A 22,002-nucleotide genomic window follows, 5' to 3' on the forward strand; every position below is an offset into this window, starting at 1 on the left:
CAACACAATAAAAAAAAATTATAAAAATTCCATATGAACCTTATTCCTGAAACGACTGCTTCTTACCGTTACGTAATTTCGCTAATGATATAGATAAATAAATTGTAATCCAAGTACAAGTTTCGGATTATCAGGGGAGAGAAGGGAGTCGCTGATAAAATCACGGTAGACAGGATGATTTAATACTTAATTACGTCTTACAAAATTGATAGTAACAGAAAAGAGAAAGCAAGAAAAACAACGACAAAAAAAGAAAACAAAACGACCGTGACAAATTAATGAGTGAATTGTCTCGAGAGTCGGTACGTTACGCAAAATGAACTCTTATGATCTAATAAGTGATATAAAAGAAACAGAAATGTCGTGAAAAGAAAAGGGGCGCCCGCAATAATCCTAATCCTAATAACGCATATAATCTACGGGCGAGGGAAGGAACGAAGAGGACTAACCGGCGACCAAGCAAACCAGTTCCAAGCAAACCAGGAGATAACTAACTGAAGAAAACGTAAGTGCAAACTGAACGCCAGCTACAAAACGGTGTATCTCTGTAACGATACAGTGTAGTACTTATTAAATCAAACACAAAACAAACAGCGGAAAGAGGACGGCGAAATAATAAATAGATCAACCGATGCTTCGAAAGGTATTGCGAAGATAAACTCGGCTAGGGATAGGAGAAGGTCAACGGAGGAGCACGGGAAATCTTTGGACGCGGGCTACTGAAGGCACGGCTTCTTAAATTAGTGCCTCGACACGAAAACTGCACGAAGATTACGTGGAGCATACAAAGATAAAGCAATAAAATCGGGAGATATCGCAAAGAACTTCAGCACACACGCGTATGGCGATGGAGGGAAAGATTCGAACAGTTGTAGTAACGGACTTCTTATAGCAAAGGTCGGCGCAATCCTTTTGCTTCGATATACTTTCATCTCTCTGTATATTGTCGACACAATAATCGACGATGGGTTCTCTTGTTTCGGGATCTGCAGAGGGTACTTAGTGAAATATTCGGGTGGCTACTGATTGGCTGCGAGGTATGCGCTTCGGCATTGGCGAACGGCATCGATCGATAGATCTCGCTAGCAAATAAAAATTATTGTTGGAAGATCCTTGGAGCGACTGGTGGCATTCGGACGCAGAGACCTCGGTGAATAGACGATCTCCCCGGTCCCTGGTGGTTGTTCTTTAGGAGTATACTTAATCGGATAGGGTCTTTACGGTGTTGACCCCCCCCCCCCCCCCCCCCCCCCGGGGTTTCCTAAGGAGAGAAATGATCCGTCCACAGTGCTGCGTGGCGTCTCCTTGGTCCTCCATCGAACCCCCTTCCGCTGTTTCAGCACACAACCTACTACAGTAATCGGCGGGGTCTTCATGGCGAGCCTCTTCGCGTGTTATCTGGGGTCTTCTTGAGCCATTCTTTCATTCATACAGAGGCGATCTACTGGTTTTACTCTCTATTTCCCTTCGCGGATGAATAGTGGTCGCTGAGCCACGGTGACAGAAGCCTTGTGACGTCGCCTCGTTACAAAATACACAGCAAATACGTGAACATCGAGTAGATTGCATATGAGAGCAGATACTGCTTTTTGAAAAGCGCGATGGCTTTGAAAGATCGAGTCCCGGAATAATGAAGAAATAAAAATTCATTTTCTACCAATATTTCACTTATTTCTAGTTATAAAATAAGTATTAACAACATACCTGTACATACAATCTTCTCATCTTGATTTTTAATTTATTTAAAGATATTAAAATGTTCAATCTAACGTAATTTTACAGATTTTTTACATGCTATCTCTTTATATGAAATAAAATAAAATTTACTAAAAGATGACCAGACAATCTTTAAATTAATATTTATCATCATTTTAATATATATGTAGTAGCCTGGTATGATAATTATGTATTTAGAATAAATATATTTACATTGTAATCTTTTTAATATTTGTTAATTTCTACTAAAAGTTTGTGTTATATTATGCGTATTTTTTTTTCAATTTAGATTTGCCTAACTTTTTGTAGCGCGTTTGATTCATTCGTGACATTAAAAAATATATAACAGGTAAACAAAATATCAATAAATATATTTTTAGGAATGATGGAAAATGAAATGCATAGTTCCATGAATTTGGCAAAGAAACAGTGAACTTTTGTGTTTCTTCAAAATATGGAATATTTCTTAATATTATAATTCCTTCACAAAGAAAGCCTAATGGATATAAGGGCATCCATATGGTATATCTTAACCATGTTAAAAATGAAATTTCTATTTTGAGTAATTGTGTAATGTAATAAGGATATCTAAATATTTCTACTGTACTCCAAACAAGAAAAAGGTAAAATATTACCGGTTTTGTTTGCATACGCGATTCAGCTTCGATCATAGTAAACAAAATAAATGATCTTCCTCCTACTTGTAAAAATGACATCAGTGTACTGCTTTTAGTATAACCGAATATTGAATGCATAACTTCTAGAAACTGTATAAGTTGTACGAACTTCATTGCATTTCCAACAGCTGCATACGTTTCTGTCATAGAAGCTGCAATTATGAATTTTTTTAGTTAAACGTATATTTTTATTTGCTATATTAATTATTTTACTTGCTTGTAAATAAATGATATAAGTGTAGTTACTAACCTGGCCCATCGCGCGCATACATGATCGCCATAACGGTAAGAATATAGACAAAACCAACAAATTGACAAAGATTGTAAATAATTAGATACACTTTTTTTAAATCTTCTGTATAATAAATAATTATAAATTAATATCAAAATTCACATTGATCACAATATAACGTTACATTTCTAATCGAACTATACCTTTTCTGTAGCCAAATTCTTCTTTATGAAGCTTATCGTACACGCCAGGGTAATCGTTACATATATCACGTGTATCGTCTTCATTATCTTCTAAATCTTCGCTTGTCCATTTATCAAAATCAATTTTTAGCCATGATGGCTTTTGTGGTTGACTAGTTAGTCGTGGCCACCAACCAGGACATTTTTTCCAGAGCGTAAAATCGACTTGTCGATTTATGACTTTAAAATTACTTTCCTATAATGATAATAGTAGTAATAAGTTATTACTGCCTATTAATTTTATTTCTAATCTAAGTAATATACTAGTTTTTTAAATTAATCCAAAGGTAATATATAACACCGTGTAACATCACGCTAACACTTCGAAAGACAGCGCACCATATTTTATTTGCATGTAAAAAAGTAGGCAAATACTTTATGGATTATAGTTTTAACACAACGAAAATATTCTGAAAAAGATGCTGTATTCAAGTTTTCTCAATATTTGAAGTAATATTATAACACGATATTAATAATATTATTGTGCACTCGTATTAATAAACTCTCTTTTCCAATTTTATTTACAATTATCATGCAACATGACATATACACGATATTATCATAATGAAACTGGAATATAAATTTTTTAAAAATTATTAACGAACCAAGGATCGATCTAGGCAAGTGACTAGCCGCGTAATTGACAGAATTTCGACAAAAGTATTCTTATAAACGAAAGTGTTGGGAACCTGATGATCGGATCGAATTGGAAAGACATCGTGATGGATTCAGTCGAATTTCTGAATGAACATTACACATAAATATTATGTAACTCCTGACTGAAGCATATCCATATTCCCGGAAATTCCTGAGAAACATTCTAAGGCTAACTGTGTTAAATACAACTATGATTTCAGTACATAGTTATTTATTACTTATAATTCGCTACAGAATAGAATATTTTCAGGCTGTAGTTCCGAAACTCCCCGATTGTCGATTGATATAGGAGGTAATATTACAGGAGATAGAAGGTGAACCCTTGATCTAAAATTTTAATTTCGGAAATTTATTAATTCCTAAAATATTAATAAGAGACTTTTGATACTATACAAGAGTCTCTGCTATAGTAGTCGTAAGTAACCGTCGAGTGTTGAGTGACTGACGATTCAGAGATATCTGCCTCAATATTTACAGGATGTCTCGCCTAAATAAAAATACGAACAGTATTAGTTGAGCTATATAATGTACGTTCATCCTCATCCGCAATTATCAAACGAATCATGGGGAGCCCGCCATATTAAATTATTTCATCTGTAATTTAATAAATAATTAAGAATAATTGATTATAAACAGACCAGCCTTAGAAACAAAACTGCTTATTACTATCAGCGAAGGCGGGTAAGTAACAATCTGTAAGCAACAATTAGTAATGTCTATATAGGCAGCATTCTTTGTATTATTCAGAAATTTTTTTATTAATATTTTAACAATTATTAAAGACCCGAAATTAAAATTTTCAATTTGAATTCTATACGAATTCAAGTTTAAACCAGGTTTGAAGAAGAGAAATATTATTTTCGAATTTGTTGGCATTCGAAACGTGTGCAAATTAAAAACACATTTATATTTTTTTATTAAAAGCATGACCTTTTTATGTACAAAATGTAAAATAGGTGAAAATAAATAATCTTTTCCGCACATTTGTGTCACTCTAACCCTTTTTAATACTGATGTATTAGATTGGCCCAATATAAATAGTGAAGTACACAGTAGTAATTAATAGGTTTATATACTTGCACAGAATTCCACATTCACAAAAGTATAGAAAAAAATAGTTAAACTGTAATAATGCAGAGAAAACAATAAAATTGTTCAAAATGATATATTAATTTTTAAGTTTTCTGGTACGAGCAATAAGGACGTTTAGCTTATTAGTGGCATTTTACTTACTCATACAGCATTTAGAAATAGAGCATTATAGTTACTCATACTTGTAAATAATTGAGTAGAAAGCTCTATATATATAATAGAGATAACATTACTAGTGATAGCTATTACAAGTGAATAGTACACAAACAGAATAAAGTACATCAGTACAAATTAAAGGAAGATTTTATTTTTAAAAAATGAAAATTTACTCTATTCTGGTCACTTATAACTAATATAAAATTTTAATAAATTATTGTTTTATAACTCGATTCATTATTTACAAGGGCAGTTGCTCTCATAATACATCTATTACACAACTGTAGAAAAAATTCATTATTTCAGAAGCTATGCAATGTCATTCATCTTGACCTTAAGTTTTACAGATTCCAGAGACCTTTAAATAAAAATCTTCATAAGAGAGCAAACAAAAACTAAGAAGAAACAAGAAACAACAAAAAGTTTTATATATAACATTACCCCATAGAAATTGTATATTTGAAATATAGAACAGTGTGATTCTCTTTCAAAGTGAATTAAAATCAATTGAGAAGGAAGATAAAAATTTGTTAACTATAGCTTATAAGCATTTATTTGCTTTTCTTATTTCGATCGTTAAAATTTTTTGTTTAATTATATAAGCATAAATGTTATGATTATCAAAATATTTCTCAAATTTTTAATATTAGTAATATTAGTAATATACTAATTACTAAAATAAATACAATATAAATAATTAAATATAATCATCTTTAAACATGAACAAAAAATAAGAAAGACAGAAATTAATTGTTTGCCAGAGAAAGCACATACGCTGATAAAAATTGTTGTTATTAAATGAGGTATAAATATAAAAAAAACTATAGTTTTATTTAAGCTTTCCCATATAAAATAATTTCATAGAAACTAATTAAACGTTATTTATATATCCTTTCACAAGAGCAATGAATCTGAAATTATTTTGGTTCCTAAATTTCACATTACTTTAGCGCAAGCTTCAAATGTTTATAACTGTCAAATACCGCTATAGAATATAATATAATATAATATTACCATATTACTATATTACTATAAATAAACAAGAATAACATTAGGCTTAAAATGCAAAATATTAAAAATTATTTTCATTATTTTTCACTAAATCATTTATATTTATAGCCTGTTTGTATATTTGATGAAAAATAATTTTCTACTAATAATAAAAATATTACCTCAGTAATAATAGATGAATGTAAATCTAAATTAAATCCATAATTGTTAAGGCCTCTAGCACCTTGTCCGTAAGCAGTAACTCGTAACTTTTTCTCATCCATATCAACATTAACATCCTGTAAAGTATAATATAAATGTGCTACATACAACTTATAAATAATAAAATTTACATAGATATGTATCATAAATTACATACCTTAACATCAGTCAAGTCAACTTTTAATGTAACTTGGTTTTCTGTTTGAGCCCAATAAACAAATGGAGTTAAAATATCTGCCATTTTTTCATTTTATATTTTCAGAAATCTATCATTTATATATTTATATTTATAGAAAATAATTCAATATTGAAAGTAACTCTTTTTTAATCTACAAAAATTCATAATTATATAACCTTTTTTATTAGTTGTTTATAATATTAGATTTTATATTGTCGTATAGCACATGTATATTACCGATGACTTTTCTAAATAGGTGAAGTAGCTCGTAGTATTCAATGCGCGAGAGACATGCGCAAAAATTATTCTAAAGCATGAAAATGGTTTTCATATAACTATTATCAAACGATATCATAAATTGGAAATAAGATTTAAAATCTTGTACGTATATATACGTATAGGAAATCGAAAATGTATCTGTACGCTATTTAAGTATTTTATTAGCATTTCTATAGTCAATAAACAAGAAAGCCTGAATTTTCAACATTGAAACATGAGAAATTTGTTCACTGTTACCTACACTGTTTAGTACTGTATCCATATGAAATCAATTCTAACAAAAGGTTACAGTTTAATTCATGAGTAAATCCAACGTTCCTATCAGGTATTTCGGTATATAAAGGCATATTAATGTAATTATTATGTATAATAATACATTATAGATTTAAATGTAAAGATTTTATTTAGTTTCCTGTATATCTCGATTATAGATACGATAGGTAAATATTTCTATTGAAATTTCGGTCCCAGAATACTTTTAGGTATATATCATTTTTAATTAAGCAACTAACATGACAGAAATGTAGAAATGTACGGATGCATTGATCAGTGTATACCTAACCTAAGAGATTAGATACCTAACCTCAAACATTGTCAAAAGATTTTTAAAAATTAAAAATTCTGCGAATGAAAGGTAGGAAATAATTAATTAAAAAAAATGTTGAAAGAAAGAGTTAATTGTATATTTTAGATTAATGAAATAATTCAATAACAAACAAGTTTAACTACATTTTTCACAAGGATTTTATTATAATTTTATGTAATGTAAATAATCATTGACTAATAGCATGTGTTTAAGTAAAAGTAAACAATCCGCATAAATTATGTTATTAAAATATACAAGAAAATACTATAAAAACTAACATTTACAAGGTACAACCGAAAGGAGGCGGCCGGGGGGGAGTAGGGGGGGGGGGGATGATGATACATGAAAAGATAAGTCGAAAATGTAGAATAACAATTTTTCATCTAAAGCTTTGTTTTCAAGAAAATCGATTTTTAATTTTCGATTTATACGGGTGCACCTGATCACATCTCGCTAGAACGGATCTCACTTTATAAGTAAATCGTCGTCTCGATGGGACACGTAAATTACGAATACGTAATGAAATGCAATGTTTGAAACTAAGTTTGGAGTTTGTAACAGTTTATTATTACAGAAATTGCTGATAATATTGCCCATCCTGCTGAAAACATAATTCTACTCTTCTAATTAAATTTCTATGAACACTTTCTAAGGTATTCGGTTGTTTTAATGTATGGAAGGCTACAATAATCTTTTCTTTTAGTTGCTCGCAACTTGTGATTTCTTCGGAATGCACAATTAATTTAATATGACTCCATAAGTAAAAGCCAAGCGGAGTTAAGCTCAGGACAGTGTGATAGCCAAGATATTGTTCAAGCACGATCAATCCAACCTTGGTAATGTTGATTTAAAAAATCTCTCACAGCTAGGAAAACATTTCCGTGATATTGGAAGTGTTTATTAACATAACTGCAATCGAGACAGTGATCTTGCAGTGAGATCCGCTATATTGAGGCGTGATCAAGTGCACCCGTAGCCGGCGAAAATGCAAAGTCGATTTTCTCGAAAACAAAGCCTCAAATGGAAAATTGTTATTCTATATTTTCGATTTATTCTTTCATGTAGAATCACCCCCCCCCCCCCTCCCCCCTCCCCTTTCGGTTGTACCACCAGTTACCGATCACCCTTTATTATTTCTTACTCTATTATTTCTTACTTACTATTTTTAAAATAGGATTAACCGAAATAAAATGCTAAAACTTCTTCCAGTATATAACTGATAACTATATAGTATATTTCTATCGTAAACGAAAATAAGATAAATGAGGGGTTTTAGGGCCCACATGCTCGGCAGTCGCGTCGATTGGGACGGTGACAGGTTTTATGGTACGGACTTGACCTGTCAAAAAAGGACCAAGACGGGGTCCGAGTGAAGCGGGTACCATAAAATCTGGTCATTGTCAAAAAGCCGGGAAATTCCTGTCAAAGGATGAGAGCACTTTGATGAGGATGAAAGGAGTAAGCGTTGAAATTTTGGGAGGCACCTAATTGGCCAGAAAGGATAACGCCAACTGATTAGGGGAGAATTAAAAAGCGTAGGCGAAGGGAGACTAGGGCAAATTTTAGAAGAACCTGGAAGAGAATAGGTTTAGTTAGAGCTTGATAAATGTAGTATTACCTTAAATTTAGAACACTTTATATTATTTTTAAAGTTGCCTTTCTCCAAATCCCTGGAGCCTAATCAACTCGCCTGACAGTATCATTTCTTTTATTATTAATATTTTATTGCTATCGTTATCGTTCACAATATGTTAACGTTCACGTTGGTTTTGTTGCTGAGAAGTTGGAAGAGAACCAGAACGTAACTTGGTAAGAAATTTCACGTTTTTCTCTACAGCTTAAATATTTGTGTACACATTGGGATTCTTTAAGACAAAAAATGGTTTCCCGTTTCGGAGATGGAAATCAATCTGTAGTATGAAAATTTCTTAGTTTTTGGTAATACCGCGGAAAAAAGTTTTAGAAATTCTGTTAAAATTTCATGATTCACCAGTAGCGAGACAGTTTAGAATAAAGAAAACTTTTGCGAAGATTAGACAACAATTTTACTGGGTAACATATGGGCAAGATGTGGAAGAACGGTGTTGGCGGTGTGATAAATCTGCGGCAAAAAAAGGACCGCGAGTAAGAGGAGCTGGAGCGATGAATGTACATAATGCTGTGGATCCACTTCCTAAGTTCCCATCCAGGAACAAATATATGCTGGTTGTGACAGATTATTTCACAAAGTGGCCAGGGGTAATAACGATGCTAAATCAGCAAGTAGTAGCCAAGACACTACTCGAAAACATTATCTGTCATCACGGTATACCGCTAGAAATTCATTCTGATCAGGACAGAAGTTTTGAATCTGGAATATTTTAGGAATTGATGCAACTCCTTTGAATTAAAAAGACAAGCACTAGCCCATTGAATCCTCAATCTGATGGTCTGATCAAAAAGTTAAATAGAACGTTATTACGGTATTTAACGATGTCTGTTTTAGATCACCAAAGAAATTGAGACGAATGGATTCCCCTCTTTCTTGTAGCTTATCATTCTTCGCGACACGAGGCAACTCAGTTGGCATCGTTCATGATTTTATTTGGACAGAGAATTTGACTGCCTTTGCAACTATGAAGAGGAGCTACTTCTGATGAGGAAGGACAAAAGAATGTTGAAATGTTTATATGTTCAAAAATTAGAAACCGATTACGAGAAATGCATGAGTTCGTTCGTCAGGGTCTCGAAATTAGTAAAACTAAAGTGAAATCTTGGTATGATGATCATGTTCAAATATGTACCCGGACATCTTGTTTGGCTCTTCTAACAAAAAGAGAGAAGTTGAAAAGTGTCCGAAGCTACAATCGGACTGGGAGGGGCCATATAGGATTGTAAATAAAATCACCAATTTAGTGTATCATGTACAACGCACACCAAGATGTAAGTGTAAAGTTGTATACGTCATACATTTGGCGAAGTACGAAGGACGGAGTCAAATTTAAGCAAGGAGAAAAAGTAACTTCAAGTCAAAACGATTTTGGAAGTTAACTCGGTTCCTCTCGCTTAAGTTTCGTCGAAAGAATCGATCCGAAAAGGATGCAAGAAAGAAGCGCTCAAGATCCAAAAGTCAAGAGAAAGCTAAGGGATCAATGCACCTCTCAAGATGGACACTTGATAATTTTCTTGGAGATTTTGGCGCTTAGTTCAGGATTTTTGCTGAAGACTTCTTCTCAGACGGATGGCTTATTTATAATTGAAGACGGTTAACGTGATCGAGACGACTGCTCTTGAAGTTCAATTAGTGTTGGTGAAGAAATAGTTATTGGTCGTGATAAACCAGACCGATAACAACAAGTTATCGGATCGTTGTGAGAACTGTCGAGAAGCAAACGTGTTATCAATTGCTACGAGAGTTGCGTATTATTAGTTGATTAAAGTGTTATAAACAGTTATTAGTAATTTATTTTTAAATGACTGAGGAACGTTTGATCCGCAGTAATATATTAATCGGATATACTAAGGGATGTATCAAAGTAAATTACTCGATTAACTAACAAAACAAATACGCAAATAAATTCGAAATTTATACTTCTTTTGTTTTTAAAATGCTAATAATGATTTTTTGCCATTAGCGATTTAGTACTTTTTGTAGCGAGCTGCATCGATTGGCGCATTATAAAATCTAAAAAAAAGAAGTTGACTCAAGTACTTACCGTAAACAGGAATGCAGCCGGCCAATAAGAAATGATACCACTTCCTATTGGACAATCGTCAATTAGTAGTTGTGTTAGTATCACATGACGCGCTAGAATCGAAATATCTGTTTATACTTAGAAATAACATTACAATTAATTTTTTTTACATTATGTTACAGGATAATTTATTTGTCCGTTACAAAAATTAAATCTGCAAATCATACAATTATACACGTGCTCACAAAAATAAACATTCGAAGGTTCCTAACATGATATTTATGTTATAAATTGAAGTGTTCAAAGGGATTCAAGATTACATATGTTAAGTTGGAAAATCTAAGACAAATACAAAGTTTGCAAATAACTCTTGTAATGCAGGTAATGAATACTAATGTTACAGCACGGGACATCGATCTTGAGATATTATTATCATTGCAGCCAGGAACAGTCAAAATCTAAATATTAATAAAAGAATAAAAAAGAAACAAATATAATTTAAAAAAATGCATGCATTCAATCTTTTTATGATCTACGATTATTATCATTGTAGTAAATGCATTACAGTTACCGTACATAACATTGAATTATTTTCCTTTTACTAGTACAAGATTCCCTCTTGCTGCAGATACTATCTACAAATATATTGTTTCAAACAAGTCAATTTAGCATATATATTTGTTTTTCTTTTTTTTTTTTCTTGCAAATATGTGTTTCAATAAACACAATTTCACGAGTTATTATGTCAATCTACCTTTTACATTTGTTCCCTAAATAAATAAATTTCAATCGTTAGTAATGTTATACAACTGATTATCTGTATATATATTTAATTTCTTTCTGTAAAATAATGATTTTTAACTCTTTTGCATACCTTTGAATAAATAAAAAAATAAGAAAAAAATTGGACCTCAAACAATATTTGCAAACGATTTATCTCATTTATTTATTAAGTTATAGAAATATAACTCCTTTACGAAGAAATAGAGTGCTCGAAAGAATGTACACAGGTTGTTTAAAAAAATCGTCCAGTATTTTAAAGACTTATAATATTCACAAAGAGAAATAAAAACATTTAATTATAAACTCTGAAAGCAATTCTTTGAATGTGAAGTCATCTTTTATATTTATGAATAATGATGTCGTAAAGGGATTTCCTCCTAACATGCTAAATGCACACGATCGGGTTAGTTAGTGGTATACATAGAAACATTCATTAGTATATATACATTAATTCAAGTTTATGAACATAGGAGTTTTACTAATATCAACAAAGTTTATTTCATACAGATGCAAACAGTTCAAAGTTCCATATTTGTAGATATTCGATGTTTTGCTTTCAATTCAGAAGAAAATTCACATCTACAGATCACAGATCAACCTAATATCTTTTATCAATATACTTTTTAAACCAAGTGAAACCTAATCTTATGAAAAAATTGCTTTTAACATCTATGTTGCTGACATGTTTTATTTTGCTCGATAAATACTATAAACTCTAAAGTATTAGACTGTTTTTATAAAAACCTTTATATTAGCCAACATAAATGTCCAAATAATTATGTATCAATTTTGATAAGAAAGATGCATTGCTCCTATAAATTTCGTGGCACTCTTAAATGCATTACAAGCAACATCATTGACATTACTAACATTATAAAATCTACATACAATTCTGAAGTTATACATTTAATTGAATTATGTGAAAATAAAATTCTCACAGTATGTTACATATAATGAATGAAATCTTCTCCAATAAAATATATGTACATTTTTATACATATGTACAGTGGCGGCTTGTGGCTAAAATTAATGAGAGTGCTGGCCTAAAATACTTTTCAGGCACGACGTACCAGGGTCGGCATTACGGGAACGACAGTGCTTTTCAACACTTTCATACAAAGATTTTTGTACCGTATTCTTTTAAATTGGTGGATGGCTACTGACATTAAGCTTATGGATTATATATCATACAAGTATGAAGAAAAAATTAAAGAAAAAGAGACTCATTATATTAAATGTTATCGATAATATCAGATGGGAATAGGGGGTGCTGCATTTCCACAGTGCCTACACGCGAGCCGCCTCTGCATATGTATATATATAATAATATATATAATTGTGAAGTATGTATTCAATATTTTATCGAAGCATCTGAAAGATTAGAATTATAATGAAAATTAAATTTTTCTTATTTATACTTCACGTTTTTATTTGTGTTGTAGAAATGAAATTGTGCACTTGAAAATTTGACCACATTACTATTATTACTATTATTATTATTAATTATTATTAATTATACTGTACTGTAATAGCAACTTCATCTGTACGTAATTATATAATTAATTTGATGTGAACATTATACATCCTATGTTCATTGATTTTTAATCAATACATTGTCTACTTCGCTTACGATAATAATTTCTTGCTAATGCATGAATAATTGTTACTAAAAAGTAACATATCATCAACAGTACAAATTTGTCAAATAACCATGAAATTGTTGTTGTACCATCCTAAAAACAAAATAAATATTTAGAAAAATGTGCACAAGTATATATTAATTGTGGTACAAATACAATGCATAATACATAATAAATTAAAGAAAGCATACCATTGATGTTTTATCATGTAATTTTTGTTTTTGTTCAATAAGATATTTCTTTAACGGTCCTTGAATTTTTGAACCAATAAATGGTACAATTGCTAATAGTTTTATAAATTTATCTAGAAGTTCTTCATTAAAAGCTATGATTACTGCAAGTTGCTGAATATGCATTTTTATAATTGCTTTTCCTATAAGTGTAGCCCCGAAAAATGTCCAGAAAGGGATTAAATAGTGACCACATGTCAAGCCAGCAAGATCAAATAATGGGTTAGGAATCTAAACAAAATTTGATATCAAAAAGAAATTATAGCACTCCACAAAATATCTATATCCTTTAGTTTACTACTAAAAAGTAAATGATAAAATACTTTAAAGATAAAAGTTTATTTAACACAAAATGCATAAATACGAAGTCAGTTAGTTTAAGTGATTTGAAACAGCAGAAATAATGTACTCACTGAAGCACAGGCAAGAATTCCCCAAAAACCTGCTTTTTGTACAAAATGTTTCATAGCTAGTTTTATACGTATTACTAATGATACATTTTCTCCATTTTCTAAAGCTTCTAGTGCTTCCAGTTCTCTTAAATCTTCTTGATCAAATTTTTCAGTTCTATTATTCTGTCTGCTAGTTCTCCGAGCAGTTCTGGCCATAAAATATGGTGGTAATTCGCCAAGTGCAGTACCAGCACCCCACAGCATAGCTTCTATACGAACTTTTCTCATAATATTTAATATGCCTACTGCCCACAATGGATCAATTGTTGTCGGGCATATTATTTGATCAGGATATGGCGGTTCAGGGAAATTAAGAGCACCACATTCGTATGCAGCCATACTGACAGCTGCTATATGTGGTCCTAGGTAGAGTACAAAAGTGTGTAAGCCTGTACCAAAACCTACACTGGACAAGACACCTAAACCTATCCAATACAACCACCAAATCACTTTTCTTTCCCATGTTTTTAAAATCTGAAAATATGAAAATAAGACGTATTATTTCAGAATCAAATTTTTATAAAACAAAAAGAAGAAATTATAAAATGTCGTTAAAAAGATGTTGATTTAGTAGAATTTATAAACTACTACATAGGGTAAAGCATATAACTTTTAAATTATGCATTAAATAAAAAATTGTTGAATACAGAAGTTGTATGGTTTTAAATGGGAAAAAACGATGATGTTTTAATTTTTATTGTACGTAAAGGAGTTCTCAAAATTTCAGTAGTAATGAACTTTCTTTTTTTCAAATGTAAAAATATATCTTTTTCATTGCAAATCAAAAGGCTATTAAATTTTAAGTAGAAAAGAATAATTCACTGATGAATATGACCATGCACAACTTGTTCACCATTAAGTTTAAAATCAACATAGGTTTATACTTTCCTATTTAAAATTTATGTACTTTCGATCTGTGATGAGAAAAATATACCTTTCTATTAAAAAAAAAATTGATCTTAAGATTTCAGAAACTATTTCACGTATAAAAATAGTTAAAACATCCTTTGTTTTTTCTTCTAGAACCATACAACTTTTGTTTTTAACAATTCTTTATTGAATGCATAATTTAAAAGTTATTCGTGGTGTGCAACTTATGTAACTCACGCTATATGTATACCAGTACATTAATGTTTCTCAATTGTAATATTTAACATAAAATTTCTTTCTCATTAGTAAACTAAACAATGGTAAAAATTATGCGAATCAAAAACAACAAAGGCAATTTATAATCTTATAAAACATAACATCACAATTTTGTACAATCTTATTAGTATGAAAAAAAAGCTTACTGGTTGATGTGGACCAGGAATTCTGCTCATTATGAAAAGTAACACACTTATTGTTATTATGCTCCATACTGTTCTTCTGTAATGTAATGCCTTTCTTCCTAGGCTACATGTATAATTAAAAAGTTCTCGGAAAAAATAATTTAATGTAGTAATTGGTTGCTGCCATAGTGTTAACTGTTCCAAATCATTATTTAAATTATTCAGATCCTTTGATAATGCTGTAGATGACTTTTTCTTTTCTATGTTTTGTTGAGCACCATTAACAGGAGTTGAATCCTTTATACGTTGAATGGCAGTGGTATTTTCCAACATGATACTTCCTATTCGATTATTCTGCAAAAGGTCAAATAATTTTCAATTATGTAATAAATACAACATTAGAAGTGTGCGATATGTTACATAAAAATAAAGAGAACATAATCATGAACATATAGAATAGTACAATTTCTAATAATTAATAAACATTTGGAAGTTTAATAAGTTTAAATTATTATTATCATATTATTATATAATTAGTAATAATTTATTTTTTAAATTAAAATACTAGTGAAAGTTTATCATAACGTAATTAATTCATTAATGATATTAATTGTTGTAGTTTAGTATTTTAACTATTTTAAATGATATTCATTTGTAATAATTGTTATGCTAAATATTAATAAAGTCACTAGCTATTCACTGAAATATTATTGCAATCAAAGAATTAATAAAATAAATGCAAATAACATAAAATAATATTATATAACATTATAGTAGTATTTAATATTTAGGCAGTTGCAGCTATAAGTTTCACGTGCAATCTATACAAAAATTAAAGAGAACTATACAGATATTCCTATCTAAAATGTTTATGTTAAAATCATATTTTTATGTAAAAAATTAAATCTATTATCGAATAATTTTGGAAAACATTGTATTTTAACTATAAAATTTAATAATATTGAAAATTTCATATTAACAAAAATGAAACTAGTTTTTAGTTATAAATAAAATTTGTAACGTACAATATTTAATCTATTAATAAGAGAATTTTTTGTAATGTTAAGACTGATTAATGACAGTATTATCATGCCACATTATCATGTTTCTCTCATTATTAGAAAATTAGTATAACAAAGCTGTTTACATACTAAATTTATTAAAAATTATATTGCAAAATGATTTTTCAAATGTATTTATTATATTTAAAATTATTGATTAATATTATCCATATTCGATTAATAGTTACATACATGCAAAATTTAACATGGTTTAACGTTCGCATAATAATAAACAACATAAAATATTTGCAAGATGGATACATTGTATACCATATTGGTCCTGTTTCCTGAAATGGATGGTAGATGTTCTTTTACTAAGCGTTTAAATTCTTTATGATAATTTGTAAAACTGGTATCACTGTAGTAGAATTCATTGAGCTTCTGCTATCCATGTGAAGAAAAATCTCTTCAAAATTCTCTGGTAACAATCACACTGGAAGCAGTGCTCATCTTTCAATCTACTTTCCATCATGTATTGGTGAATCACTTCAAGCTGTATTGGTGAATTTGTACTATTGACTAATTACTAATATTATTATCAGAAGTCAAATGTACAAGTTTAATATTTTGTTTAAAAAATCAATTATCAATGTAATCTATAACACAAATTATTTTTATTACAGAAATTAACTATCTTGCATCTGTTTAAAGAAAATAAATATATACGATAAACCTTATAACTCATGTTGTATACATTGGGTCCCTTACTTTTATCTATTGATTAATTAATGCCAGCATATTCCATGAGTAAAAAAACAGAGAAAGCTGTCACATGCGCAGATTCAAAAATGACTTATTGACAATTGTAATGTATTAAAAAATTATAACAAAGTCATACAGTTGCTAATAATTATTGATAATTGTCTCTACAATTAGTAAACATAACTTGTGCGCGCAGAGTATTATCAAATAAAAACCAGTTTCATGTTATTTTCTAAATATTTATTATAATTTTTTAATAAATTTTAGATCTTACGCTTTCACATAAGATGTTTCTCCTTGTTTTTATTCTTAGAATATCCTGGGATTATTTTCCAGAAGAAAGTAGAGCTATTTGGTACAGGAAAAGACCTTAAAATTTAATGTTACTTATAATTATACAACAAAATAAGGGACTATATAATTATAATCAATAAATAAATTACAGTATTTTAATCATGTTCTATGCTTTCAAAGAAGAAAACCTTAAAAAAATTAGAATGGAAGTAAATATGATGTATTAGAGATAAATATATATAATATATGTTTATATATTCAATGCACGTTATAATTAACTTCACTGGTTTACTATTATATTTCTGTATTAGAGTATAAATTGTTTTGTAATATATATTGAATGGAAACAATTTTGTTAAAAGTAATCACCTATAATATATATATTTAATGTTATCTAACTTTTATACTAATACAAGTACATGTAAATATTTATACTAGTTTAAAGATAATAATTTTAACAGTTTTGTGTCTGCAAATATTATCCATAAATACTCATTATATTATTGTAAAAAATGATACATAAATTTTGCATTATATTGAATTAATGTTATAATAAAGAATTCATATATTTGTATATTAACTTGTATTTATAGAAAAAATCATTATTGTAAATTTTCAGTTAGAAACATACAAATGAAATATCTCGAAATCATATGTCGTTTAATCTGATATATTTAAAGAAAATATTTTTAAACAATCTATTAAAAAATAACATTTTCGAAAAGTATACATCTAGATGTATGTATATGTATATATGTATATATATGATGAAAAAAAAATAAAAGCCAAAGAATAAAATTACTTTTACAAATGATATTCTGAGTGCACTATTTTTAAAAATTTATAATAATTATAAAGTTCCGTGAAATAACTGTTATCCATTGTGCTTTTATAAACGTATTAATAAGGGTTAAAATTAAATTTGATAAAACTCGCTAATTTCTGTACAAGACTTTTATTAATAATTTTAACTGTGAACGTGTTGTGTACGTGTCTTATATGTAAGGATATAATTTTATATGAATACTACATAGAATCGACTATTATGTTGTTTAAAATTCACAAAAAATATGTACTACTGTCTATAAATCGCACGTGAAACTATGTCGAACATATTTAAATGCTAGAAATTTATTTCATACCTTCATATTACTTGTACAAATATGTACGTAAATACATTTGAATAAAATATAATCGTAAGATACAGTATCTTTAGTAAAAGAAAAACTGAATATGATACATCACATTTTTATATAAAATATAATTGGATTACCTTTTAACCTTAAAATACGACTGTGACTACACACTGAGAGTATCGAAAACAACTTTTTTCAAACCATCATAGTTTGTACATTTGAGAGGAAAATAAATTATTTTGTAATATCTCAAACAATTAATGATTAACATATGCACCAAAGAATGTCAACGTTATTTAATTTAATTAATTAAACTGTCAACTCGACAGTAACGCATGTATCACAATCATGTGTACGATGCACAGAACTTCCTATGTCGACAATACAAGTTCGAGTACGCGCAAGTCTAAGTATACAAAAATGCCTAATCATTAGATTCTTCACTTAGCAAAAGACAGATACATCATGATTCGTATAATTAACATCAGTCAAAATAAATTCCCTATAAGACTATTAATTTATCACATTAAATATTTTACATATCAATCTGAATTGCTATTTGTCAATCGTAGAGGTAATAACCAATCAGCGTTTGTGCAAATAAAATTCTATATTTATTTAAATCATAATTAAACAATAGACGCGTATATATAAGTATTTGCGCTTACATCTAAGAATTAGTTACAAATAATACATAATTTCTTGTATTTCTTACGAAAACTATATATTATAATAAAACAATAGGTGTTAGGTTACGTTACCATGCACAAATATATGTATACATACATAATTTCTATTTAAATTATGAGTCGAGGTGCAATACTGTTGTGACAGTAATTCATTTTTTATATAATTTCTTTATTTATTTGTCATTTGCTATAAATTGATATTGAATAAATGACTTAACTGCAGTAATACGTGTCTTGAGAAAGATCGATTATAATCGATCGATATAAAATTTGAAAAGGAATATGAGATAAGGGAGTGGATCCTAAATAAAAAATTTTTAATTGGACAATATTTATATAATTTATATAATTTCCAAGATTAACATTACACAATCGCCAATCTTAGTCTTGGTTCCTAGTTGGGAACGTAGTCTTTTAATTCAAGTCAATGTTAGAATTATTCAATTAACTTCTCTTAATGTGTGAAAACATTTTAAAATGTATACCAATTGGTATTAATGAGATTCGCTTATAAAAACTGCTTTGTGAATTGGAGAAAGGTAATGTTATTGCAGATATTGTAAAAAATAGTTCTCAAGTTCATGGAATACATTTTAAATGTGTGGAAATAGCAAAGGTGCCCAGACAACACAAGATAAGATGGTGGCGACACCATACCGGCACTGTAGCGACACTTCCGAGGAGTGTCAGCAGATCCGTAGTCATCTACGTCCGCATTCGTTAGCTAAAATGCCGGCACGCAGTGGCAGCACGTTCTAGTCAGCGTAGCACGCGTGCGAATGACACTGCGCCAGCACCAGCGTGACACGCGTGTCATCGTTGCATTCAAAAATTTTTTCTGCATTGGCGTAGGCGTCACATTTGTTAATGGGGAACCACCTGTTATTCCGTACAAATTAAATACGTCAGAGTTTAGATATCCGCATACGAGTACTGACAGACGTTTTGGTAGTTCTTTGCCAACATTTATAGTTACTGAGAGAGCCATATATATTTTTTCAATTCGTCAGGAAAATTCATGCCAATAGAGAGTATTAAATACGATGGCAGCATATTGTTTAAGGCAATGTAATAAATGATACATTTACTTATAAAATGTTGAACTAATTAAGTTACGTTTACTTTACTAGCGTATCACAATTTTCAGGTGAAAATATTGAACGTAATTATTTGTTTTCCTTTGGTACATATATTCTTGTGGTAAATGGTTTTATCGTTTGTAAGGATTATTAAATATAAAATATACCTTTGTTAGATGAATTTTTAACGATGAGTTGAAAAAAATATTTATAAAATAAGTGTATGTATTTTTACGATAAAGTAATTAACGAGTTTTCTGAAAAAATCGCTGTATTAAGTTATAGTTTATAGAAAATAATACAAAGAAGTTTTTCTATCTTTCTTTCGTGTCAGTGTATCTATTTTCGAATAGAAATAAATAAATTGCTTAGTTTAGTCATTTTTAATATTCGTTTATAATTTTTATGCAAACAGCTTCTTCATTGGTATATATACGCCACTGGCACGCGTGTCACTATGGTGAGCTGATAGTGTCATTGGCACGCTGTGTCGCCCCTGTGCTATATCGCCGTGCCTTGATAGTGCCATGACACGCAGTGTCGCTCCAGTGCTAGCCCTGTGCTGTTACGAGAACTGAGAGGCAGCACCGTGCTAGCACAGTGCTTAGAGTTCCACCCGGTGCCATTGGCGCTACAATCGCTGGTTGTCTGGGTTAATACTCTCTATTGGCATGAATTTTCCTGACGAATTGAAAAAATATATATGGCTCTCTCAGTAACTATAAATGTTGGCAAACAACTACCAAAACGTCTGTCAGTACTCGTATGCGGATATCTAAACTCTGACGTATTTAATTTGTACGGAATAACAGGTGGTTCCCCATTAACAAATGTGACGCCTACGCCAATGCAGAAAAAATTTTTGAATGGAACGATGACACGCGTGTCACGCTGGTGGTGGCGCAGTGTCATTCGCACGCGTGCTACGCTGGTGACTAGAACGTGCTGTCACTGCGTGCCGGCATTTTAGCTAACAAGTGCGGACGTAGATGACTACGGATCTGCTGACACTCCTCGGAAGTGTCGCTACAGTGCCGGTATGGTGTCGCTACCATCTTATCTTGTGTTGTCTGGGTACCTATGTATACAAATATATCGGTAAAAAACATATAATATCTTAAAAGTAAAGGTTTCATTAATGAAAAAGACGAAGATATCATATTTTTAATAAAAATATACTTTTTATTAAAGTAGGGATATATATATACAATTACATATATATATGAAAAATAGGTTGCAATATATATATTGCAACCTATTTTTTATTTCTTCCAACTCCTTTCTTGTTTCATATTTCAGCTACTCGATCCACCTCAATACAAACCAAAAAAGGAGACAAAAAACAAAAAATAGAATTGCTTTTTCTCCTAAAATCTTCGAAATAGCTTGAACGTGCTTCAACGCTTTCAAGCAGCTTTCAACAGATATTGAATTCCCTCCAAATTCAGCTTCAGGTTTGGTTAGATATTCAATCGTCTTTTTGTTTGCTAAGAAAGAGATAGGAAGAAAAACTAAAGAGCAAGTGAGGCAGAAGTTCAGATGGCACTGCGATTCGGTGCCCTGTTTCGCGCATGCGCATAAAATTTTGTAACACATAAAATCGGGCCAGTTGCGCTACTGTATACTGTGACTGTATACTGTGGCGCTACTGTATACTGTGGCCCAATCCCATAAGCCTCTGTTAAGAAAACCAATAAAGGTCGGTTCCTGCCAGTAGCGCAATTTTACGTAATTATTAAGAAACCCTACCACTCTCAGTTATAGAGTTGTGGTACTCGAAAAAATCAGATGTAAAAAGTTTGCGTATTTTTGGATGTAAGGCTTACATGCACATTGACAAGGAACAGGGAAAGAAACTAGATAATAAGACCGAAAAATTTATTTTCATCGGTTATTCTAAAGAATCAAAGGCATTTAGATTATAAAATTAAGACTAATTGTGTAAAAATTAGCCGTGATATCAT

The 22,002-nt window shown here is 30.3% G+C and overlaps 3 protein-coding genes across 5 annotated transcripts in view; 1 reads left to right on the forward strand and 2 right to left on the reverse strand.

Moving 5' to 3' along the window:
• Positions 1–22,002, forward strand: part of Nd-23 (NADH dehydrogenase (ubiquinone) 23 kDa subunit) — a 139,693-nt gene that overhangs the window by 82,221 nt on the left and 35,470 nt on the right. The window lies entirely within an intron of this gene.
• Hacd2 (3-hydroxyacyl-CoA dehydratase 2) lies at positions 1,861–6,521 on the reverse strand. The gene is made up of 6 exons (XM_076902344.1): positions 6,400–6,521; positions 6,142–6,313; positions 5,945–6,061; positions 2,829–3,063; positions 2,644–2,748; positions 1,861–2,545 (listed from the first exon to the last, which is right to left on the reverse strand). The coding sequence occupies exons 2-6, from the start codon at positions 6,223–6,225 to the stop codon at positions 1,980–1,982; spliced, it is 1,107 nt and encodes a 368-aa protein (XP_076758459.1). The 5' UTR covers positions 6,226–6,313; positions 6,400–6,521; the 3' UTR covers positions 1,861–1,979.
• LOC143427892 (vacuole membrane protein 1) lies at positions 12,646–18,724 on the reverse strand. Of its 3 annotated transcripts, none has more exons than XM_076902390.1 (6): positions 18,408–18,724; positions 16,409–16,631; positions 15,099–15,431; positions 13,768–14,280; positions 13,316–13,585; positions 12,646–13,217 (listed from the first exon to the last, which is right to left on the reverse strand). In XM_076902390.1, the coding sequence occupies exons 2-6, from the start codon at positions 16,409–16,411 to the stop codon at positions 13,086–13,088; spliced, it is 1,251 nt and encodes a 416-aa protein (XP_076758505.1). In that variant the 5' UTR covers positions 16,412–16,631; positions 18,408–18,724; the 3' UTR covers positions 12,646–13,085. The 3 variants fall into 3 exon arrangements, with proteins under 3 accessions (XP_076758505.1, XP_076758506.1, XP_076758507.1); XM_076902391.1 differs by having other exon boundaries at positions 16,409–16,734; XM_076902392.1 differs by lacking the exon at positions 16,409–16,631 and having other exon boundaries at positions 12,648–13,217.

Source organism: Xylocopa sonorina, chromosome 10 (genome assembly GCF_050948175.1).
Source record: "Xylocopa sonorina isolate GNS202 chromosome 10, iyXylSono1_principal, whole genome shotgun sequence".
In the NCBI taxonomy this organism is placed as follows: Eukaryota; Metazoa; Arthropoda; class Insecta; order Hymenoptera; family Apidae; genus Xylocopa; species Xylocopa sonorina.